At 40.2% G+C, this 25920-nt stretch overlaps 2 protein-coding genes and 1 pseudogene across 5 annotated transcripts in view; all 3 read left to right on the top strand.

The window, feature by feature from the left end:
• nln (neurolysin (metallopeptidase M3 family)) overlaps positions 1 to 4122 on the top strand; it is a 60677-nt gene extending 56555 nt beyond the window's left edge. The window contains exon 14 of the mRNA XM_080418572.1: positions 3939 to 4122. Within this exon, the coding sequence (XP_080274698.1) occupies positions 3939 to 4088 (150 nt within the window). The 3' untranslated portion in view covers positions 4089 to 4122. The remainder of the gene's footprint in view (positions 1 to 3938) is intronic.
• The window catches only part of LOC308077706 (zinc finger protein RFP-like), a gene marked incomplete at its 3' end in the record, with an annotated part of 39094 nt that extends 14126 nt beyond the window's left edge, over positions 1 to 24968 (top strand). Inside the window, exons 1-2 of one of the 3 annotated variants that reach the window (XM_080418576.1) lie at positions 10297 to 10367; positions 23313 to 24968. In XM_080418576.1, the coding sequence (XP_080274702.1) occupies positions 23322 to 24968 (1647 nt within the window). In that variant the 5' untranslated portion in view covers positions 10297 to 10367; positions 23313 to 23321. Of the gene's footprint in view, positions 1 to 10296; positions 10368 to 22323; positions 22402 to 23312 lie in introns of those variants that run through there. The other 2 variants (XM_080418574.1, XM_080418575.1) reach the window with 2 other exon arrangements.
• LOC308077707 (E3 ubiquitin-protein ligase TRIM39-like) lies at positions 11875 to 13927 on the top strand (annotated as a pseudogene). Its single transcript has one exon. The product of its transcript is annotated as an E3 ubiquitin-protein ligase TRIM39-like (transcript).
• Positions 24969 to 25920: the final 952 nt, after the last annotated feature.

Raw genomic sequence — 25920 nt, 5'->3', positions numbered from 1 at the left:
TAGTATGTGGTGTCCTGAATAACATACTAAAAGTCTACCAAAGTTTGACCACTTTTAAGGTGTTATTTTCAAGATGGCCAAAAAAACGTTAAAATAGCTTAATTCCTTCATTATTTATCCTAGACAAGTACTTTTTGTGTCTAACCCTATGTTTTGGGGGCCTGGGAATCCATTGGACTTGTCCAAATTGCAGAGATACAATTAGATAATTGTGAAATCCTATATTTTGTTTGAGACTATTAACACCCTCTGAAATGGTCACCCGTTTCAAGTTAACTTAACTAATTATATAATAAATGTCCAACAACTTGTATTTATTTTTTACTGGAACAAGGCTTTAAGATATCCTCAAAACACAACACAACTAATAGTCACAATTTGCTGAAGGTGGTGGCAGAGAATATTGTCAGTTGCAATATAGTATTGTTTTCAATATTGCCCAAACTAAACTTTGACTATACACCCCACCCAAAAACAATTTCTTGCATTTTGAACCAATCTCTCTGCACCCCTCCCCTTACCCACCCCACAGGAACTTCATAACTCCTCCCCTCATACACGAGAATATTTATTTTTCTCGTGGACAAGCGCAGTGTCATCTTGTAGACACATGATTTTGAAAAACATTGAATAGATGTTTAGAGAACTTTTTAACACATTAGGAAGGCAATCAGTGTGAGTGTGCAAAGAGGGATGGGGTGGTTATGGAGGTTAGATAGAGCTGTCAGAACTGGGTGCCTAGACAGAGGGGAGTATGCGGGGTGGGTCTGGTCTAGAGTTTAGTGGGCCTAGGGTTCCCCTCAGGTGGGTAGAGGGGAGTATGGGGGTTACTGGATTGCTCCCTGGGCACTTGGAGCACAGAAGAGCAAAGTTAGGAGCCAAGGAGACCCTGAGCTTCTGATCTCCCCCATGTCCGATGTGCAAAACCTCCAATAGAAATTATACGCCATTTCAACGAAGACAGTTCAGCAAACGATACATGAAAGATAAACTTCTTTGCCAGATCTCACTCCAAGTGGCTTAGGGAGCCTGCGCTCTCCTCGTTCTCAGCTCCTCCAAAAGCAAATTAGCATTTGGGATGCAAACGATTTCTAAGCCACGGCACGCTGGAGGACGGAGTGAGGAGGAGGCAGAAATTAAGGTATTGGAATTTAGCTAATGTGTGAGGCTGAGAGGAGTGTCCCTATGTCGCCTGGCTCACTGGATAGTCCCACTGGTCCCAAGTGGACCTCCACGCTGGCTCCCGAGATAGGCACTCCCAAGATAGGCACTCTTGAGTTAGCATAGGTAGCCAGTGGTGGTGGTTGTAAGACCTCCACATGTTGCAAGACTGTGTCAGGCAGACAGTCGTGTCCCTATGTATGCTGGTCCCAAATGGACCTCCTGGCGGGTCTGGCTCCTATGCCCGAGATAGGCACTCGTGAGTGGGCATAGGTAGTGAGGAGGGTCACCCCCCCCCCCCCCATAGTGGTGGTTGTAAGACCTCCACGTGGTGGTGCATGACTGTGTGTCAGGCAGACAAGGGTGTCTATGTCAGACTGGCTCACAGGAGAGTTGGTGGTGGCTGACCATTAATATTCCCAGGGGCCCCCATTGACTTATCATTATGGCTCAGAGCGTCCTCTCCCCTCTCCAGAACAGCTCCAGAAGAAAAAATTGGTTTATGCTGAAAGCAATGCTTGTTTGTTGGATAGCAGCAGGGACACAGCCCCTTATGGGCGTGGAGGTCGGTTAGATTGGGATTCTATGGGGAGACTAGGGCCCAGGGCGTCATGGGCTGTCCCCTATACGTACCTTCTTGCTGTTACAATTATCCAGAAAAAAAGATCAAGGTTCAAGCTTATTGCCAGCAGTACCAATCACGAAACAAAGAAATGTGAAATAAATGTTGCACTAAAACCTCACACAACTACTCACAGGAATAAGGAGATGTCTGTGACAAGCAAATCTGAACCTTATCCATGCCACACTCCTCCACCACCCCTGCCTAGACACCCAGTAGAAGACACTAGATACATGTTGTGATAGCTCTGTACTGACTTGCACACCCTCTCTAGGCCCACAAGTGGCCATTTTTTTCCTACTGAGTGTAGCGTTGTGAGCTTGTACATCGGCTATTTTCACAATGTTTGCCTCTTTCTTACCTAATATTTGAGATAATATATATAGATAATATAGTCTTAAGAGTAATTCAATTGTAACTTTAGAAATGTGCAGATACCCTGTATATACACTTATACTGTATGTTGGTTTGTTTACTGTTGAGTGAGAAAACAATGTTGCACATTAAGCTACCATCTGGGGACCCCCCAAAATCATTTGGGGGACCCCCAGTTTGGGAACCAGACACCTTTACAAACAAATTGGTGAAGACATTTCTCGGTAAGGAATTTCTTCCAAGATTTGTGTAATATTCCCAGTCTATTACTTGGCAGCCATGTTTTTACAAATGTCACAGTAACACCCAGTAATAATGAATTTATTCCTTATTGGTATCCAAAGAAATTTTGAAAGCTTCAACAGAATGTGAATTACATGTGTAGGTGATGAATTCACCAATCCTGGGCATTATGGCGTGTAGAAAAGGGAGAAATGTCCAATTACATTGTTAAATATGCTTATAACAATTGCTTCAATATTTAATTGTACTTATAATCACTTGACTATAATGTATATATGCTAATTGGATTCCTATAGATCACCAAAACATGGGGTTAGGCACCATAATTACTTGTGTAGGGCAAATAATGAAGGAGTAATGGTCTTTTAAGGAACTGGTGGCGGCCATAGACTTTTGATATGTTATTAAGTACACCTGATACTACAATAAACCATTAAGAAACCTTTTGTTCCAATTTTTTGGGGGTCAAACCATATTTGCACCCGCCTATACTGCTCTGCTGCTGCAGTAGCAGCAACATGAAGACTGCACTGCCCTCTACTGACCACTGGCAGTACGAACTAGTCCATTATGTTCTAATAATATGGAGTTGAATAAATTGGTTTATTCAGAGAATGCATTCTGAGACACACAGAGTAAACCAACAGTTTACAGAAGTCACTCCCCTCAAAGGGAGAGAGAGAAAGAGAGAGAGGGAGGGAGAGAGAGAGAGAGAGAGGCAGGAGTGAGAGAGATATATATACAGTATTACTAATATTAATAGTATGACTGTGGTTTCAACTTTGTTACAAAGCTCAGTTGAGAGCTTATAGATCTGCTATTTTCACTGAAAGTCTTGAAGAAAATGTGACAAATGTTGAATATTTTAGAAACATGTTAACAACACAAATCTTGTATGGGAGTCCCTGGCACAAACATCATATATCACAAATATCAATTCATTTAGCGGTCCTTGACATGAAAACTTTTTGTCTTAATGAAGTGGCCCCTGGGGGTCCCCAGCTAAATGTTTGATAGTCAGGAACCAAATGGACCCTTTACGGGTCCATTTGGTTCCATTTGTACACTCTCAGAGTTAAATTAGCATTGATGACATTAATTATACAGTGTAGATAGGGGACCCAGAGATGTATTTTTAAAATGGGGGTCTGTGGCCTAATCTAATAATCAAAGTGGGCGTCCATGAAATTAAAAAGGTTTAGAATCACTGCTATAGCCGTGAAAAAACTCTTCCCTTATGGGGTCCCTAGTGTATCTTTTCAAATGGGGGTCCGCAGGGCTAACATGTGTCAATTTGGGGGTCCTCGACATGAAAAGGTTTGAGAACCACTGGTTTAACCCAATAAACAAAGAACATTAGTTTTACACAAAACTGAGTAAATGAAGCTATCTATGAAATCTATGAAAAGGTTTAATCTGCAACACAATTGTGTACAATGTAGTAGGGGGTCTCTGCTTCATCTCTCTCTCCCAGCTAAGGGGTCCTTGACCTGAAAAACATTGAAGACCCCCCTGCTTTATATGTTGTTATTTCCAGGTTGGAGCGGAGTACAGGAAGGTGATTCTGGAGCCTGGAGGTTCTGCAGATGGACTGGACATGATCACAACCTTTCTGGGACCAGAACCACAACAGGACGCATTCTTCCAATGCAAGGGACTGAGCAAAATAGAGGAAATGTCCAATTGATCATTGACATTGATAATAATTCATCATTAGTGTTAGGTATTTGATACTACCTACAGTCGGGGGTCCCAAACTTTTTCAGCTCAAGATTGAAAAGAGAAATGTGGTTGTCTTCCCGTGATCCAAACTTACATTATGAATTAAGCACTTAAAGGGATACTTCACTTTCACATAAAATAAACATTTAAAAAATATATTAAAAATAAATGTAAAAAGTAATGGAAAATTCATGGCCCCCTCACGCATTAGAGTGTCCTACTAATGTGTGAGGGGGGCTTTATTTTGCCATAACTTCTTTCATTTTTTTTAATATATTTTTTTAATGTTTATTTTATGTGAAAGTGAAGTATCCCTTTAAGCCCTGTTAAAGGGATTGTTGGCAACATTAAGCCTAAATTTGAAAAATATCTATATAGATATATTTTGCATTTTTTCCCCTCTATCAGCCACTATATAATGATGCTGGGGTGTTTTCCTGCATTGAAACACAGTCCTCTTTCTGAAATCCGTATTTTCCCTACTGTTTATGTTTGTCTCGGGCCGTAAATTAACGCACGCATGTGCGCATCCGTGCACGTCCGTGTCCGTGTTTTTACTTTCGGTTTTAAAACGCTCTCAAACTTCATTTTTGAGGCACATAATTTACTTTTCAGATAGCGTTTGGATAGAATTTAGTTGTTTAACTTCATATATGTGGTCAATTTGTCATGAAAGAGCCTATTTTTTTTTTTAAATCAGAGAACCGGCAGGGGCGGGCAGTTCCGCGAATTGTATCCGAATAAAGCAACCTATATTCGGCATGGTCCGTTTAGAAGTCCCCTTAACTCTATGGAAGTCCTCCCTGCGTCACCCCCTGGTGGTCGGGGAAACGAACTGCTGGAATTTTTTATTGAAGGTTTTTTATTGAATATTTTATTAGGCAAAAAATGTAAAACAGCACAGTTACATTTAAAATACTTTGTCTAACAGGTCCGTTCATAAAAGTCCTTGCGGACTTGTTTCCAATGAGGGCCTTGGTATTCAATTCATAGGCATATATAGTGGCACCACAGTTCAAATATCATTACAAAATAAACAGCAAAAAAAATAACACTATGTACAACAAAACAAAATTAAAAGAGGGGGGAAAAAAAATATGTACAAGAACAGGGGGGGAAGTCTGCTGTCTAACGGGAAAATGGTACTACCTCCTCCTTTGGCCTCCTGAAAGGTGATTTTTTAAGGCTCTTTTAAATGAGCCCAGCAAACTGCATTTTTTTAGGGATGGAGTTAGACTATTCCAATCCTGGGTGGCAGTGCTGTAGAAGGAGAATTTGCCCATGTTTGATTTATGGGTGGGTGGTACCAAATTGTTGTTAACGCTCCCTCTGGTATTGTGACTGTGGGTGTCGCTAACCTTTTGGAGGTATTTCCTCAGATATGCGGGAATAGGGGGCATATCGGGCGAATTTGCATTTACAATTTTGAAGGCCAGTCCCATTTTTTGTTGTTTAACCCTGTCTTCCACCCTGAGCCAGCCTAGGCTGGCAAAATGGGTGGGAGAAAGGTGGGTCATGGGCCCCAATCCGAGGAGTAGCCGAATCAGTTTGTTTTGGGAGGTTTGAAGCTTAGTCTTCAGTGACACTGAGGTGTTGGAGTACCTGGAGGTGCAAGCATAGTCAAAAAGTGGTTGAATCAGGGCCCCAGAGAGGGTCCTGAGGGCCTGAGGGTTGACAAAAGAGGAAACTCTGCCCATAAATTTGGTTCTCTGGTTTACTCTTTTGACCACCTTTGTAGCCATGCTTTCACCTGTCAGGTATTTGTCAAGAACACAACCCAAATAGGTAATCTCTTCTTTGCTAGAGATAATTGTGTCATCGACTTTGACCTTGAAATCATTTACATCCATCTGTCTGAGGGAATGTTTGGTCCCAAAGAGAATGGATTCAGTTTTCCCAAGGTGTAGTGACAGTTTGTTATCGGTAAGCCAAGTACGTATTTTTGAGAGTTCAGAGCTGAGCGCCTCCTCAACTTGCAACTTGTCCTCTCCCGAGATCAGGAGTGCCGAGTCATCAGCGAACAGGAACAATTTGCAGTTACAGGCAGCACTCATGTCGTTAATGTATAGAAGAAACAGTAACGGCCCTAGAATGCTGCCCTGAGGAACCCCACAGCTCACCGGGAGGGATGAGGACATGGTTCCGTTGATGTCAACCACTTGTTCTCTTCCCTCCAGGTAAGATCTCATCCTTTGTTTATCTCTGAATCGCCTACAATCCCTTTAAATAATACACAAATAGCGGAAATAGCAGATCTACAAGCTCACAGCACGTTGAATCGTGACGCGGTGTGAGGTTGTGCATTGGCTATTTTTGCAAAAATATTTCAGGAAACCTTTTTATTATTATGTTATTTTCAAAAAGTTCTGATTCTTTTTTATGTTTGAAAATGTTTTGAAACTCGAATCTTTTTATCTAGAACATTTCTGGAAAAGTTGTTCATGTTTTGGGGAGTTTTGTTTCTTGAGAAATAAAATATTATTGCGGCCCATGACATGTAGTTTACTAAATACTTATCTGTAACAACAGTATTCATAATTAAAAAATAACATAGGCTACAAATCAAGATATGTACCCAGGGGGTTTCCTTAAAAAAATGTTAAATCGGCTTGCTTAATGCAAGTTATTAAAGATATTAGGTTGTAGATGTGGACAAAACCAAATTGTGGGTATGAATCTATTTCACATTATTTTATTTTATTTTCATTTTAGAGGTATATAAAGGTCTCAAAAGTCCTTAAATTGTCACTTCATAAATGTTCAAATACCCTACACTTACTGTATGTTGGTTTGTTGTTGAGTGAGAAAACACATCACCTGGCACCTCATTTGGGGGACCCCCCTGGGGGTCCCGACCCACAGTTTCACCACTGCCTTAGACAACAGCACTGGTTGACGGGTATGCAAATTAATGTTGTAAAAATGCCTCATCATCATCATATGAAGCAGTAGCCATGCTTTGCCACAATAATAGCAAGGAAGAAAGATGGGGTCGTCTAGCTCTAACTGTGACAGTGGTGGAAAGTATTTAATACTTAAGTAGAATTTTGAGGTATTGGTACTTTAAGTACATTTTTGATTTCTACATTATACATAAACATGATACTTTGTACTTTTTCCACCACTGGTCCTAAGTATTCCTACGACAATTCAGATGTGGTTCTACACAGTACTTCAAATGACAGACAATGCCTAAAGATACAATAAACTCCAGGAGTACATCAAAGAAGTGGGTGAAAAGTCTCTGTTCACCAAGGTACCCAACACTGCAGGGGCTCACTAGTCTACTGTAGTCCATTGGTTCTCAAAGTGGGGTTCGGGGACCCCCAGTGGTACTTGAGGGGGTTCCAGGGGGTCCCCAGCTAAATGATGGATAGTTAAGAACCAAATGGACCCTTATGGGTCTGTAACTGTAACTCTGAGAGTGTACCAAATGGACCCGTTCCATTTGTACACTATGGGACTGTACACAATGGGACTGTAATCTCTCAAGAACAGGGCGCTGTTTTTCCTATTTTATTTGGCGATGGGTTCCCAGATTGGTGGGACTGGGAACCGGTGCGTTTAGTGGCACCATACGTAGAGTGACAGACTGAGTTTGCCCAGGTTCCCCGCCCACTTCCTCGTTTCACGGCGGGTCGTTTGTTTGTGCTCATAGCGTCGAAGCCTTTGTTTTAATGATGTAGCGTGATCTGTTTTTAGTTTCATATGTCAACATGCTACAAGTTATTTATGTACATCTTTATCTCTTCTTAGACGTGCGCCAACTAGAGCCCTGTTAGAGAGAGAGTGTGTGTGTGTGTGTGTGTGTCTAGAGGTAGGCTGTCTTTTTGTGTTGCAACAGTACAACTCGTTTTATGAATGAAATGAATGAGTTCTCAGTGAGAACTCATGAGGGAATGCCCAGGTTGTGGGGGGCTCACGCTGGTGTATTTTGTCATACAGGCGGTGCTAGGACCGAGCGGACCGTTCACACTGTTTTGCACCGACAACCTGGGCATTCCCTCACATGTTAATAGGGTATGTGTTGATTTTAAGGATAAACTTTGTAAAGTACATTGACTGCATTTTACTGATACTTGTGAATTATTGTAGATGTTTAGATGCCGAAGTGGCAGTCAGAATGTGATTCTGATTGCAACCAGACATCTATAGCACCAGGGTAGAGCGTGAGACTAATTCAAGGTTTTGTTTTATTACAGATTGTGCCTGTTGTTGTACTGTTGACCGCTGTTCTTTTAACCTTTTTGTTTTTATGCTTTATGTTGCTACCTTTTATTATTATTTGAGCACTGCTAGTGAGAGTGCTACAGCCCCTGTGGCTTTAAACGTATAAACAAACTGTCCAACCACAGGTTTAATTCGGCTACGGCCTGAGACAGATACTTGGCTAATAGTTATACTGCAGATTGGCACTTAATTGATTGCTGTCTCCTTTGTGGTGTTCATGGCTTTTGGCCTTTTTGAGTGTACATTTGCAGTGATCTTTAATGCCAAATTACACATGGCTGTGTTTATATCTTGCTGATTTGCAGTGTTTAACTTAACTTAAATAAATATATTTTTGCATTCCAAACCGACCATTATTTGTTCACTTAAACGGAACACTTACCTTTGGGAAAGTTGACTGGATATAATAACCTGTACCTCGGGTCTCCCACCCTGTAATTGGGAGTGGCGTAGTCACACTGTGTATAAAGGAGTACTCGGTGACCCCATCTGGTTACATTAACATTGATTTTACAATATGAATTGGGGTCTCAGAGATAGAGATGCCATTAAATGGGGGTCTGTAGCCTAATGCATGTCAAACTGGGGGTCCTTGAAATTAAAAGGGTTGAGAATCACTGCTAGAGCCTTAAAAATCTTCTCTTATGGGGGTCCCAGGCATATCTTATCAAATGGGGGTCCGTGGGCGAATACGTGTCAATTTGGGGGTCCTTGACATGAAAAAGTTTGAGAACCACTGCTCTAGTCTACTCCTCACTGTCTACACCTCCTACGCAGGTGTCAGTAAAGGGTTAACAGCTACAGCACAAGGAGGAGTGACTGAGGACTACCGAGTGAAACGTAAGTTAACAGTGAAAAGTTTGGTGGCAGGCAGTGTTGGAATAGTTACTACAACATAGTAATATGTTACTTATTACATATTACTTGTTTAAAAAGTAATGTAGTTACTTTACTTATTACTCCCTGCCAAAAGTAACTAGTTACTTATTACTTAGTTACTTTTTTTTCTCGCCCCCAGTAATTGCATCCTTTCTCCCCAAAAGTCTGACTTTGCATTTTCAACATTAGCAGTTGTTTTTTTTCTCTTTTCTGCAGCCTACATTGTAAAATCCTCATTGTTGATTTAACTCTGAGTGTTCTGCACACATGACGGGTCCATTTGGTTCTATTTGTACACTCATTTCAATTATATTAACACTAAGACTTTTACTGTGTATGAATTCATAACTTACAGACTAAATGAAGACCATTTGACTATGAATTGAATACTAAGGACCTCAATGGAAACAAGACCGCAAGGACTTTTTTGGAAGTATTTTAAATGTATTTCATGTATTTTTTGCCTAAAACAATTTTCAAATTCTGGGCGCAAACAGATAATGACTCATCATGAGACACAACCTTTGAACAACTTCTGTTGTTTATTAAACAAAATGTATTCTATATATATACATATATGCCACAGTCAGTGACCTATATATATATATATATATATATATTGAAAATAGCCAACCTACAAGCTTACGGCGCGTCTTCATTGGTTAACAAGTCGCTTATAATAAGCAGACATGGCAACACTGTTTGATCCGGTTTAAGGCCCGCCCTTCCGCAGCTGATAATTCACACATAGACAAGTGCGCAACGTTTCCGTATCCGCTCTAGACCGGATCAGCAAGCAGCCTGCATAGCAACTGGATCCCAACCAGTCTACCATTATATCAATTGACCAAAAACAACACAGGATCAAATAAACACACTCAAACCCAGAGTACCACCAAGGCTCGTGAAAAAAAGTAATAAGTTACTTTTTGAAAAAAAGTAAAGGTAATAATATTACTCAAAACGTGAAAGTAATTAGTTACGTTACTAGTTACTGGGAAAAAGTAATAATATTACTTTAAGTTACATATTACTTTAGTTACTTTCCAACACTGGTGGCAGGCTGGCAGCAACACACTCTCTACTAAACCTTTCAACAGGACGTTTTACACAAATACTGACAACTTAAACACTGGTAAGTAATAAAGATAATTATGTATTATTCATAAGAGATTATAATATTTACATTAAAATGGATCCAGACATGATCTTGCCCTATTTTCGTATTCAATTCCCCAGTCTAATCTTTAGTAAAAAACGAAGTACAGAATTGTGTCAGTTAATATGACCCAGATCAGATTGATAACTAGAGAAGTATATCGTTAGCCTCATAGGCAATTATGCTAAGTAATTTTTTTGACATTTCTGCCTAACTCTACCCTCCTAACACTGCTGCTTCATTTAGCCATGGTTCACATGACGCTCGAGTGTCTGTCACAAGCGTCATGGAACCACTTGTTCTGGTTTTTGAATGGTCTCCATTTACAGCCCGCACATCTACATAAACGTTCAGATTTTAAATATAAAGTGCTGACCCCAAAGCCACGGATGTTCCATGTTAAAGCGCCTGGGTCTAAGTACCCGTATCTTCCGTATTGTTCAATAAAAAGCATTTTAATCCGATCGGAGGCCATTTTCTTTCGTTCAATAACGCGACCCTATCGCTTGGGAGGTGTATTGCACCCTGATGCTTTATAACTATGAGAAAATGGCCGCCAATCGGATTAAAATGCTTTTTATTGAACAATACGGAAGATACGGGTACTTAGACCCGGGCGCTTTAACTTGTAACATCCATGTGAACGTTTATGTAGATATACGGGTTGTAAATGGAGACATTCAAAAACCAGGAACTAGTGGTTCCATGACTGTCATAGAATGCCTGTTACATTCCAAAGTCACTTACTGCCTGAATCATTTTAAGTCGACTTTTTGACTTAGGCAGAAATGAATTTGAATGCAACAAGCATTCTGATAGAATGAGAACATAGTAAGGCAGATAAACATGACTTATGCAAATAGTTTTTTTCTTCTTCTCATGATTGCCTAATTAAGTCAACTATAAGATCATTGGTTCCCAAAGTGGGTTCCGGGGACCCCCAAGGGTCATTGAGGGGGTTCCAGGGGGTCCCCAGCAAAATATGTTAATACAGCTTCACAATCATTTCAACCCCTTTATCCATTTATATGTTTGATATAAAAAAATAGCAGACCTACAAGCTTACTTTGTGTCACGCTGCGAGCTTGCACATGTGCTATTTAACATTTTTGAAAGATCTAGAAAGTGTTTGAAAAATTGTGAATACATTTGACCCCCATTTAAATTGGGGGTCCTTGGCACAAAAATGTTTGAAAACCACTGAACTAGATGAGGGCATGAGGCATATAGTGATTTTTCTTCTTTCCAGAAAACCTTAAAAATATGACTTAGAAAATTGTCAGGCCATTGTCTCTGCCAGGCCTGGTTTACTATCCAGGTCCTGCAAGTCATAGCCAACTGATCGGAAAGAATCTGAAAAATCACGCCGATTAGTCCAGCGGTGCAAGAGATAAGCTGCTCACTGAAACACAGACGGGCAAGGGCAAAAACAAAATTTCTGTCCAACTAAACTAAATTTCACTTTTATTCTCATTGTGTAGAAATGGCGTCTGCCAGCTGTCTCCTGTCTGAAGAGCAGTTCCTGTGTTCTATCTGTCTGGATGTGTTCACTGATCCAATCACCACTCCATGTGGACACAACTACTGCAAAACCTGCATCACACATTACTGGGACACTAAGGATGTGTGTCAGTGTCCACTATGTAACAAAACCTTCTATACGAGACCAGAATCCTCTGTTAATTAGGTCTTCTCTGAGATGGCTGATCAGTTCAGGAAGTCAAAGCAGCTGAGACAAAGTTCCAGCACAAACCAAGAACCTGCGGAACCAGAGGAAGTCTCCTGTGATGTCTGTACTGAGACCAAGCTCAAAGCCCTGAAGTCCTGCTTGGTGTGTCTGACCTCCTACTGTGAGACTCACCTGGAGCCTCATCAGAGACTCACAGGGTTAAAACGACACAAACGAATCAACCCTGTAAAGAACCTGGAAGACTTTATGTGTAAGAAACATGATAGACCTCTGGAGCTGTTCTGTAAGACTGACCTCATGTGTATTTGTCAGTTCTGTTTGTTAGAGTCAGACCACAAGTTACATCAAATTGTCTCTCTGGAAAAAGAATTTGAACAAAAGAAGGCTGAGCTGGGAAAGACAGAATGTCAAGTTCAGCAGATGATCCAGGAGAGACAAGTGAAGATACAGGAGGTCCAACACTCAGTCGAGCTCAGTAAGAAAGATGCAGACAGAGAGATAGCAGACAGTGTGCAGATCTTCACTTCTCTGATCAGCTGTATTGAGAGAAGCCAGGCTGAGCTCATTGATGTGATTGAACAGAAACAGAAAACAACAGAGAAACAGGCTGAAGGCTTCATCAAGGAGCTGCAACAAGAAATCACTGAATTAAAGAAGAGAAGCTCTGAGATGAAGCAGCTCTCATACACTGAAGACCACCTCAACCTCCTCCAGGACTTCACATCCATCAACACCCCTCCACCCACCAAGGACTGGACAACGGTCAATGTCCTTCAGTCTTTATATGTGGGAACTGTGAGGACAGCTGTGGCTCAGCTGGAGAAGACACTCAGTCAAGAGATGGAGAATAACCTACGTGATGCTGAGCTGAAGAGGATCCAGCAATATGCAGTGGATGTAACTCTGGACCCTGATACAGCACATCCCTCTCTCATCCTGTCTGAGGATGGAAAACAAGTGAGTCATGGAAACATAACGAAAAATCTCCCAGACAACCCAAAGAGATTCTCTCCTTGTGTCTGTGTCTTAGGAACACAAAGCTTCTCCTCAGGAAGGTTTTACTATGAAGTTCAGGTTAAAGGGAAACCTGGCTGGAGTTCAGGAGTGGCCAGAGAGTCAATCAACAGGAAGGGTGAAATCACAGTGAGTCCCAATGATGGTTACTGGACTATACAGTTGAGGAATGGAAATGAGTACAAGGCTATTGCTAGCCCTCCTGTCCTCCTCCCTATAAGAGAGGTCCAGAAAGTGGGAGTGTTTGTGGATTATGAGGAGGGTCTGGTCTCCTTTTATGATGTGGAGACCAGAGTTCATCTCTATCCTTCACTGGCTGCACCTTCACTGAGAAACTATATCCATACTTCAGTCCCAGTCTTTATAATAATGGAAAGAACTCTGCTCCTCTGATCATCTCTCCTGTCAATCATACAGATTAGACTAACCCTTGGCTTTACATGAAAGGTTAGTTTTCATTTAAGAATCAAATGTGTGTATAGAAGGGTTCATTTACAGGTTTATTGTCCTAATGAAGAGATTGATGAGAGGTTTATTGTCAGTCAAGCTCAGTTGAACTTTAACACATGCATTCTATTGAAACACAAGAACTTAACTTTACATGTCTGAATTACAACCAAAGACTATTGTGGTAAATTGACTGCTTAATTTAATTAAGTATTTACTATTTAGCATACTGTACATCCCTTTCTGTGAGACTGTAGAATTGTGCATATGTCTTTGGTACAAGTAAGTATATTTAATGGCATTCAGGTTTAAGTTAAACTTGACATTTTTGTTTATTAATGTGCAGGATTCATATCTATCAGGAATAAAACAACATTTAATTGTCAATACTGCTACTACACATTTAATTGAAACTATGCAAAGATTTTGCAATGATTACGTTATTAATTGTCTCTATTATGAAAAAAGTGGGAGTGTTTGTGGATTATGAGGAGGGTCTGGTCTCCTTTTATGATGTGGAGACTAAAGTTCATCTCTACTCTTTCATTGGCTGCACCTTCACTGACAAACTCTATCCATACTTCAGTCCATGTCTTAATAATGCTGGTAAAAACTCAGCTCCTCTGATCGTCTCTCCTGTCAGTCATACCAATTAGACTAATCCTTAGTTTGACATGAAAGGTTTGTTTCCATGTAAGAAACAAATGTGTGTATCCACCTGTTTCCGCGGGTAGTTTCCTGATGTGTGGGAAACTTCCTGCGGGGGGACCGGAAGTAGAAAGTAGCGGCTCAGTGTGTTTACATTTGCCAGCAGAACGTAGCTGCAGCTTCACAGGTCGCATAGCGATTCTCCAAGACGTTTGTTATTAAGACTCTGCTTTTCTTAACGTCACAATGAGCTCAGGGACAACGTGTGCTGTGCGTGGCTGTCATTACAACCGAACCAAACTAAATGAATGGCTTAAACTAGAGTGCTTCGTGTGGGGCACTAGTACACATGTGCATTAACACATCATGCATGTGTTAATGCATGATGACGTTAAGAAGTGGCCTCGTATCGCTTTGTGGCTTTTTTTTAAAGATAACCATCAGTCCCCGTGCTGAGGTCATATCATCAACAGCAGTAAAAATGCAACACAGATAGGTAGATCAATATATAATTAAACGTGCAGGCCCAAGCCAAGTGCTCCAGTATTTTATTTGGGTAGTCTATTTGGGTCGGCGAGGAAACACGTGCTGTTTGTTGACATTCTAAGACCACCTCATGGCTAATTTGCATATGACGTTCATATTATCCCACTGTCAACAAAGGAAAGGACTTGTATTGTGTGGTGGCTATTCTCACCTTCTTAATATAACTATGACTGTACAAATGAAAGCATGGTTCTATTTGCACACTCACAATTACAACTGGTCTGGATAATGAACACTGAGGATTTTACTGTGAGAGACGCTATGCGCACAAACACGGCTTACACTTACCATAACTAAGTAACCAAGTAAAAGTACTCATTATACAAAATGTCCCATTTCACAAGTCTTCAAAATGTTAAAAAGTATTTTGAAAATAGCCGATCTACAAGCTCACAAAGAAAGCTTGTAGATCTGCTATTTTCAAATAGCCGAAGTATGGGGTAAAGTTTTTAATGCATGTTTTGTAATAATGAAAATCTACAAAGTAACTAGTAACTCAAGTTTTCAAATAATTATAGTGGAGTAAAAAGTACAATATTTGCCTCTGAGATGTAGTGGCCTAGACATACAAGTACTGCAAATTGAAAATGCTCCAGTAAAGTAAAGATTCCTCAAATTTGTACTTAAGTACAGTACTTCAAGTCACCTCCAGACAGATGGTCTTCTTCAGCTCAGTTGCAGAGCCGATGTTAACAGGCAGGGCCAGGCAAGCCCAAGCCTACATGATTCAGACCTGAGCACACTCTGTCACACTGAACACAGCACTACACTCACCTGTAGGAAATGCAGGGTATTTTATGAAACCTACATCAAACTATCTCCAATCCAAGCAGCTACACTGACGGAAGAAACCAAAACACCAAGTGCTTCACAGCTATGGCATGATGACAAAGTTGCCAGCTGGTCGTCTGGACACCAAGTGAGCACATAGAAGTGGACGTCCCATTTAATAAAGACTACACTGATGGACATGTGCAACAACTGCAGAAGTTCTACTTCTTACACATGCTACCTAAATTGGCTGATGATTTTACTGAGAAAAAGTTACATCTCTGCCAAAAGTATATGGCTCTCTTTAAGTAAATGGATCATACACACACACACACACACACACACACACACACACACACACACACACACACACACGTAAACCTACAGTACACAAACACTGCGAAATCTTTCATCAATGTATTTGTCCTAGGACACAAATCATCTTTCATGTTAGAATTTGTGCAGCCCTTGTAAATCTGAGAGGAGAGTTAATGTAACACAATGTAGATCACAATCACATCACTGTTAATTGTATTTTATGTATTTCCGTTTTGACAGGCCTGAATAAATGCTTATGTAATTTCTAATGAGATAATCCAGAAACAGTATTGTCTAATTTCCAATGAGATAATCAAGTTGAATTCATTTTTCGAAAGTATTTTGTCCATTTTAGGGACAATATTAATGGGCACAGAGTTGTTGGTTATGAATCTGTTGCTACAGTAACAGTTCCCACCATAAGCATCTGAAATGTACATAATGACTCCAGATGGCGCAATTACAACTAGATATTTCACAGCATTACAAGCATAGTAGTGACTGTAAGATTAGGTTCTTGAGTCCAGATTTTTTGCTTTCTGCAAAACACTTTCTCTACAGTCAATTACACTGACTTTGTTTGGAAAGTTCTCCAGAAAAACCTGTGGCATAGTAGCTTCTATGGTTTCACGAGGCAGCCATGGAATTAGATCCTTAGTGTGCTCAGCAATTACATCTATCCAGAATGACAATGTTTTACTAGCCTGACTATGTGACCTTTTGAAGCGTTTTGCTGAATCAGGTTTCATTAATGTAATTAAAAACATTTGATTGATTGAAATTTGTATTAGGCAAAAGAATGTAAAACAACACAGTTACATTTATAATACTTTTGTCTAAAAGGTCCGACCAAAAAAGTCCTTGCGGACTTGTTTCCGTTGAGGTCCTTGGTCCTTGGTCCATCTACAACAAGCATTGTTGATGTGCGGGCAAAGCTTTGTAAGCATGACACAAGAGTGTTGAATTCAAGTAGAGGAATCCCTGTGTAGAGAAGACAGTCTTCATCATCTTTTAGGAGATCCTCTGCAACAGACTGTGAGCTCTCAGGGGATGGTTCAGTCAGCTCGCTAGATGTCCTGGTAGGTGGAGCTTTGGCATAGATGTGGTCCTCCATTCCTGGGTCTGACCACTGTGTCTGGACATCATGTGAGCTCTTTGCCACGGAATGTGGGTCCTCTGAAGCCTCCATTGCAACTGGCTCGTCGTCTGCGGGTACAGACATATTTAATTAGTGTACAATGAGATGTATTGCAGTAGTTGTTATCGATTGAGACAGATGTAATTGTACATGTTTAACACACCACCATGCTTAAGGCACTGAATTAAACATACGATTATGACACATTGTTTTTTGTTTTTTGGAAAAATAAAAACTTTGTTTATTGCATATTTTTTGTCTTTAAGGTTGTACCGTCACCTTCCTAAAATAATGGCCTACATCTTTCTTTTTGGGAAATTATATTTTTGCCTAAAGAGTTGCTTGTGGCTAGAAATAGGCCTTTCCTTCTGCAAGGTGCAGAAGGAAAAAAAAAACAAGCGCTGTGCGTGGGTGTGACACACACACACACACACAGTGACGTTACAAATGACAGATTAGTACATGTGTTTGTGATCATAAATGCGTTGCAACTTTTTGTTTGCGATAGGTTGAATCGCTTGCGACACAAATAAATCACAATGAGCCCTGCCGTGGACCGCGGTTCACGTTCAAGTTTCTTAGCCAACTTCTTTTCAAATCGGATGCGATGGAATTTTGACGTTAAGCGAGAGAAAAGCAGAGATAAAAGACTTACTAACAAACGTTCTTGGAGTCAGAATCGCTAGGCGACCTGTGAAGCTGCAGCTACGTTCTGCTGGCAAATGTAAACACACTGAGCCGCTACTTCCTGCTTACGGTCCGTCCGCAGGATGTTTCCCACACAGGATTTTTGCTCCAGTAAATTCCTGCGGAAACAGGTGGATAGAAGGCTTAATTTACAGGTTTATTGTCCTAATGAGGAGATTGATGCAAGTTTTATTGTCAGTCAAGATATTGAACTCTAACACATGCATTCTATTGAAATACAAGAACTTAACTTTACATGTCTGAATTTCCACCAAAGACTATTGTGGTAAATTGAGTTAATTAATTTCATTAAGTATTTACTATTTAGCATACATCCCTTTCTGTGAGACTGTAAATTGTGCATATGTCTTTGGTACAAGTAAGTATATTTAATGGCATTCAGGTTTAAGTTAAACTTGACGTTTTTGTTCATTAATGTGCAGGATTCATATCTATCAGGAATAAACATTATTGACAGAGTATTGACATTTCATTGTCAATACTACTACTACACAGCATTTAATTGAAACTATGCAAAGATTTTGCAATGATTACGTTATTAATTGCCTCTAATGTACTGTAGTTATTATGTTCTCAATTATAGAAGCTGGAAATTCTTCAAAATAAATCAGCTATTGTAATTATTTGCAGATTTGCATAGTTGCATACATTCAGTTTGCGTAATTTTGGGTTTTTGGGTTATGTAGTCACGTTGATGAATGTATATTTTGGTGTACATATAACTGTCTTGGATTTGCTACAGAAGAAGAGTTCTATGTTTGAAACAACATATTTGGTGGTTTTACAATAAATATTCATGGAGCATTATCCAGTGTGCAGACTCTATTACTGTCTTTCACCTGTTCTTCTGTCCTGCACCTGGTATGTTATTGTTTGGATTTAGTAGGCTATATGGATTATTGTATATTAATTTATTATATTTATATTTGATTCATTCATTTTGATGTACATGTTTTTGTAAAATTTCTGCCCTGCCACAGGAGCATTGTCATTGGCTAGTCAGTAGTATACAGTAGATCAGTGGTTCGAGTCAGGACCCCAAGGGGAGTCCCCAAATTATTTTGGGGTGGTCCCCAGATGATTTGCTTAATGTGCATTGTTTTATCACTCAACAGTAAACAAACCAACATACAGTATAAGTGTAATACAGGGTATCTGCACATTTCTAAAGTTAAAATTAATGATTTTTAAGACCTTTTTAATACCAAATTGTCAAATATTATGTAGGAAAGAGGCAAACATTGTGAAAATAGCTGAACTACAAGCTCACATAGATCAGTTATTTTCACAATATTTATCTGTGGAACCGAGTCAAACTAAATGTAAAAGAGCTTGTCAGGGTAGGTGGTCCCCAGTTCAAATATGATTATTTTGGGGGGTCGCGGCCTGAAAAGTTTGGGAACCCTTGCAGTAGATCCCATAAGCCGGACAGTGAAGGCGGCTGATTGGCTTGTTAGAATCCCTTACCTCGGCCACGTTAACTACTTCATCCTAGGGGATCCTGAGGCGTTCCCAGGCCAGCATGGAGATATTATCCCCCCCATATGGTCCTTGGTCTGCCAGGGGGTCTCCTCCCAGTGGGACGTGCACCGAGATCCTCCCTTGGGAGACGCCCGGGAGGCATCCGTACAAGATGCCTGAACCACCTTAACTGGCTCCTTTCAACAATATGATGTACATACAAATCAAGAAACCAATTAACAGGTCTGAAATCTATCAGACCTGAAATCTGATCTATGACAGAGAAGGAAGAGGCCTACAGTACTGAAACTATTCCCATGTGAATGTATTTCACTTCAGTGAGAATGATAAATGTGTTGATTTCTTGTTTCAATAAAATGCCATAAAATATTAAAATTTCATGGGTGGCCTCAATGAGATATTAAGAACATTAATACGACTTACAAAAAAGACACACACACACACACACACACACCCAGAAAAATAACCAAACAAACATCACCATATATGGCGGCTAAGTGGGCAGCACAGAGTTTTGCATTTGCTTTTTTGGGCATCCCAAGTTGTTGGAAGCCTCTTAGGGCCAAATTTGTCTCTGAGATGAAGTAGATTAGAAGTAAAAATTATCACAACATTTTACTTAAGTATAGCACTTAACTTCTACCATTAATTTCCACAACGTTACATGACAAATGCACATGTTGGACCCGTAAGGTTCCATTTGGTTCCATTTGTACACTCAAGAGTTATGGGGGGTCCTTGACATTAAAAGGTTTGAGAGCCACTGTGCTACAGAGCCTTCATTAGTATCATTGGTAAAACCTGTGAAGGAAGTAAGGAAGAGGCCCAATTTCTTGCCAATACGGCTAGTGTGCATAGAGCCTATTGGTCTTTCAATGTGGACTGGAAGGTGCACAATCTCCTGGGATTTCTTTACCTGTTCCGCTGGCATCTGGCTGTTTTGAGAGGAAGAAGGGTGGGCGATACAGTTTACCAGGGATATACAGTCATCAATCAAAAATCCCTTGTCAGCCATCATAGTCATCTCATCTGTCAGCAGGCCTTAGAGGCCTGACTGCTTAAACAGCTCTTTGTCACTGATGGAGCCAGCATACAGGTCTGAAATGAAGGTGACTGCTCCATGAGGTACCGTCCCAATCAGGCCCTTCAGGGTGATATGAGACTGTAGTTTGAGAACAGTTCACTTTGCAGAGGCAGACTTTCTGGATGTTGGCATCTCAGCTCTGTGCAGTTAACAATTACCTACCAAAACAAAGTAACATCAGAGATAATTTTTCACACATCAAAGTGACCCCCTACTGCAACGTTTAAGTGATAACCAGTCAGAATGAGTAATCACAGTTCTCAGGTTTTGATAATGTAATAACTGAACTGGAGAGATACTTTAAACATTGACTGTGTATGTCTGCTGCTACTCAGGGCATGCTGCTCACACCACATGTAGACTGCACTGCCCTCTACTGACCACTGGCAGTATAAACTAGCCCAGGGGTCTTCAGCGTTTTTCAGGCCAAGGACCCCTTAGCTGAGAGAGAGGTTAAGCAGGCACTCTCACTACATATTGTATAAAATTGTGTTGCAGATTAAACCTTTTCATAGATTTCATATATAGCTTCATAGACTTGTTTAACAGCACTATCATCAGTGTTGTGTAAATCATGTTTTGTTAGTATGTTGGATTCATGTTCATGTGCATTTCCAGACATTTAACCACTTAAACTGTCAATTCTTAAAAGACTTGACCTTTCACTCTGTATTTGGTCTGCTCTTTTTCCCCCGCTACACCAAACAACCTCTAGCCGATCTACAAGCTCACAACCTGCGAGGCGTTGTGAGCTTGTAGATTTGCTATTTCCAAAAGATTTTTAGGCTATACATTTGAAAACTTGTGAAATATGGGACATCCTGTAATGAGTACTTTCTACTTTTGGTAGTTTAAGTAATGTTTTGATTTCTACATTGCAGTATTGATACTTAAAGTTTTTTAAAAAAGTACTTTTTTCACCACTTTTGTCCTTTACATAAGTATTCCTACACAGATGTGGTTCTACAGCAGTACTTTGATCAAATGACTGACAACGCCTACGTACAGAGACAATAAACTCCCGGAGTATATCAAAGAAGTAGGCGAAGAACTGGCTCTGTTCACCAAGGTACCCAACCAGTGGGGCTCGCAAGCCTACTTCTTCCTCCACCAGTTGTTTGATTGATTGATTGATTGATGCATTTTATTTAGTAAGACATGAGAACAACAGTACATGGAAGTACAAATTCACAATACAAGGTCTACTAAACTGGAAGACTCATTAAGCACTGAGCTTGTTTAAGATGAGATCCCCATGCACACAAATCATGATGACATATAAGAGACAGACAGATATACACACTACTATACAGAACGTCATACAATCAGCTTACAGGTTACTGGTATGAAGAGTGAAAAATATGTACAAGAGAAGAACAAAAATGGTGACTAAAGGTGTATCTTTAGTCTGGTCATTTTAAGTCAACTTTTTGACTTGGGCAGAAATTATTTTGAATGTAACAAGCATTCTGATAGTTGGGGGGGGGGGTAGGTTAAGACTTAGACAGGGGCCATTTTCGAATCGCAGCCTCCTGAAGGTGTATCTATAGGGCAGTTTTGAAAGTGAGTAGGGTTTTACACTCCTTTACTCCTTTTAGGGCATTCCACATTTTTGTTGAATAGCATGAGAACGAGTTCATTCCCTTTGTTGAGCCAAATCTGGGTTGAACATGATTCGTGGAGCTGCCTCTGGTGTTATGATCGTGGACTTCATTAACGTTTTGGAAGTATTTTGACAAATACAGGGGGATACCAATGTTGTGGTGTATCTTGAAGACCAGGACCATTGTAAGTTGCTGTACTCTGTCCTCAACCCTAAGCCATCCAATCCTAGCAAAATGAGCAGGGGTTAGATGGGTTTTGTGATCGAGGCCAAGAAGTAGCCTTACTAGTTTGTTTTGGGATGTTTGGAGCCTTGTTTTTAAGGCCTTGGTTGGTGGTGTTGTGATACCATGAGGAGCATGCATAATCGTAATAACCTTGTATGAGGGCCCCTGCAAGTGTGTCAGTAAAGGGTTAACAGCTACAGCACAAGTAGGAGTTCCTCAGTGACGGAAATCTAGTGAAACGAAAGTTAACAGTGAAACTAGTTTGGTGGCAGCAACTCACTCTACTAAACCTTTCAACACAACGTTTTACACAAATACTGACAACTTAAACACTGGTGAGTAATAAAGATAATGATTAATTATTCATTAAGAGAGAATAATATTTACATTAAAATGTATCCAGGCAAGATCTTCCCTGATTTCCATATTCAATTCCCCAGTCCAATCTTTGGTAAAACATGACGAGTTCCCATGAAGTACAGAGTAGCCATATGTGGGTCAGTTACTATGACCCAGATCAAATTCACAACTAGAGAAGTATATTGTTAGCCTCATAGCAAAATTGCCTACATAATTTTGTGACATTTCTGCCTAACTCTACCCTCCTAACTGCTGCTTCATTGTGCCCTATTGCCTATGACCTCAGCCTATCAGAACGCTTGTTACATTCCAAAGTCACTTTCTGCCTGGTCATTTGAAGTCAACTTTTTGACTTAGGCAGACATTATTTTGAATGTAACAAGCATTCTGATAGAATGAGAACATAGTAAGACAGGATGAATCAGCAGTGTTAGGAGAGTAGAGTGTGGCAGATATGAATAAAGGCAGATAAACATGACTTAGATTGCCTAATTCAACTAGAACATCATTGGTTTTCAAAGTGGGTTCCGGGGACCCCCAGGGTTCGTTGAGGGGGTTCCAGGGGTCCCCAGCAAATGTGATACAGCATCACAATCATTGTAACCCCTTTATCCTATATGTTTGATATTAAAAATGTGCAGATAAATGTAATATATATCAAATTGGGGGATCCTTGGCACTAAAAAGTTTGAGAACCACTGAATTAGATGAGGCATATAGTGACTATACAGGTCCTGCAAATCATAGCAGATCGGAAAGGAATCTGACCGATCCAATCGCTGATTAGTGCAACGGTGCCAGAGATTAGCTGCTCACAGACACACAGACGGACCAGGGCAAAAACATAATTTCCGGCCAACTAAATTTGTTTCATTTTTATTTTCAGTGTATAGACATGGAGTCTGCCAGCTGTCTCCTGTCTGAAGAGCAGTTCCTGTGTTCCATCTGTCTGGATGTGTTCACTGATCCAATCACCACTCCATGTGGACACAACTACTGTAACACCTGTATCACACATTACTGGGACACTAAGGATGTGTGTCAGTGTCCACTATGTAACGAAACCTTCTATACAAGACCAGAATTCTCTGTTAATAAGATCTTCTCTGAGATGGCTGATCAGTTCAGGAAGTCAAAGCAGCTGAAAACACCTTCCAACACAAAACAAGATCCTGCTGAACCAGATGAAGTGTCCTGTGACATCTGTACTGAGACCAAACTCAAAGCCCTGAAGTCCTGCTTGGTGTGTCTGACCTCCTACTGTGAGACTCACCTGGAGCCTCATCAGAGACTCACAGGGTTAAAACGACACAAACTAATCGACCCTGTAAAGAACCTGGAAGACTTTATGTGTAAGAAACATGACAGACCTCTGGAGCTGTTCTGTAAGACTGACCACATGTGTGTTTGTCAGTTCTGTTTGTCAGAGTCAGACCACAAGTTCCATCAAATTGTCTCTCTGGAAAAAGAATTTGAAGAAAAGAAGGCTGAGCTGGGAAAGACAGAGGCTGAAGTTCAGCAGATGATCCAGGAAAGACAAGTGAAGATTCAGGAGGTCAAACACTCAGTAGAGCTCAGTAAGAAAGATGCAGACAGAGAGAAAGCAGACAGTGTGCAGGTCTTCACTTCTCTGATCAGCTGTATTGAGAGAAGCCAGGCTGAGCTCATTGATGTGATTGAACAGAAGCAGAAAACAACAGAAAAACAGACTGAAGGCTTCATCAAGGAGCTGCAACAAGAAATCATTGAATTAAAGAAGAGAAGCTTTGAGCTGAATCAGCTCTCACGCACTGAAGACCACCTCCACCTCCTCCAGAACTTCACATCCATCAACACCCCTCCACCCACCAAGGACTGGACAAAGGTCAATGTCCGTCAGTCTTCATATGTGGGCACTGTGAGGACAGCTGTGGTTCAGCTGGAGAAGACACTCAGTCAAGAGATGGAGAATAACCTGCGTGATGCTGAGCTGAGGAGGATCCAGCAATATGCAGTGGATGTAACTCTGGACCCTGATACAGCACACTGCAAACTCATCCTTACTGAGGATGGAAAACAAGTGAGTCATGGAAACATAAGAAAGAATCTCCCAGACAACAAAGAGAGATTCTCTTCATGTCCCTGTGTCTTAGGAAAACAAAGCTTCTCTTCAGGAAGGTTTTACTATGAGGTTCAGGTTAAACGGAAGACTGGCTGGAGTTTAGGAGTGGTCAAGGAGTCCATCAACAGGAAGGGAGCGATCACACTGATATCCAACAATGGTTACTGGTCTATTGTGTTGAGGAATGGAAATGAGTACATAGCTAATGCTGGCCCTCCTGTCCTCCTCCCTGTCAGAGAGGAGCTCCAGAAAGTGGGAGTGTTTGTGGATTATGAGGAGGGCCTGGTCTCCTTTTATGATGTGGAGACTAGAGTTCATCTCTACTCTTTCACTGGCTGCACCTTCACTGACAAACTCTATCCATACTTCAGTCCATGTCTTAATAATGCTGGTAAAAACTCAGCTCCTCTGATCGTCTCTCCTGTCAGTCATACCAATTAGACTAATCCTTAGTTTGACATGAAAGGTTTGTTTCCATGTAAGAAACAAATGTGTGTATAGAAGGGTTAATTTACAGGTTAATTGTCCTAATGAGGAGATTGATGCAAGTTTTATTGTCAGTCAAGATATTGAATTCTAACACATGCATTCTATTGAAATACAAGAACTTAACTTTACATGTCTGAATTTCAACCAAAGACTATTGTGGTAAATTGAGTGCTTAATTTCATTAAGTATTTACTATTTAGCATACATCCCTTTCTGTGAGACTGAAGAATTGTGCATATGTCTTTGGTACAAGTAAGTATATTTAATGGCATTCAGGTTTAAGTTAAACTTGACGTTTTTGTTTATTAATGTGCAGGATTCATATCTATCAGGAATAAAACAACATTTAATTGTCAATACTACTACTACACATTATTTAATTGAAACTATGCAAAGATTTTGCAATTATTACGTTATTAATTGTCTCTATTATGTACTGTAGTTATTATGTTCTCAATTATAGAAGATGGAAATTGTGATTCTTCAAAAGAAATCAGCTATTGTAATTATTTGCAGATTTATTTCTCAACACAGAGTTGCATACATTCAGTTTGCGTAATTTTGGGGTTTTGGTTTATGTTGTCACGTTGATGAATGTATATTTTGTTGTACATCTAACTGTCTTAGATTTGCTACAGAAGAAGAGTTCTATGTTTGAAACAACATATTTGGTGGTTTTACAATAAATATTCATGGGAGCATTATCCAGTGTGCAGACTCTATTTTTCTGTCTTTCACCTGTTCTGTTCTTCTCTCCTATACCTGGTATTTTATTGTTTGGATGTGCAGTAGGCTAGATGTTTTATTTTATATTAATGTATTATATTTATATTTTATCATATTGATGTACAGTACATGTTTGTAAACTTTCTGCCCTGCCACAGGAGCATTGTCATTGGCTAGT

This window comes from Gymnoscopelus braueri (assembly GCF_963280865.1).
Source record: "Gymnoscopelus braueri genome assembly, chromosome: 22".
Lineage (NCBI taxonomy): Eukaryota > Metazoa > Chordata > Actinopteri > Myctophiformes > Myctophidae > Gymnoscopelus > Gymnoscopelus braueri.
This window is presented reverse-complemented; position numbering and strand designations above follow the sequence as displayed.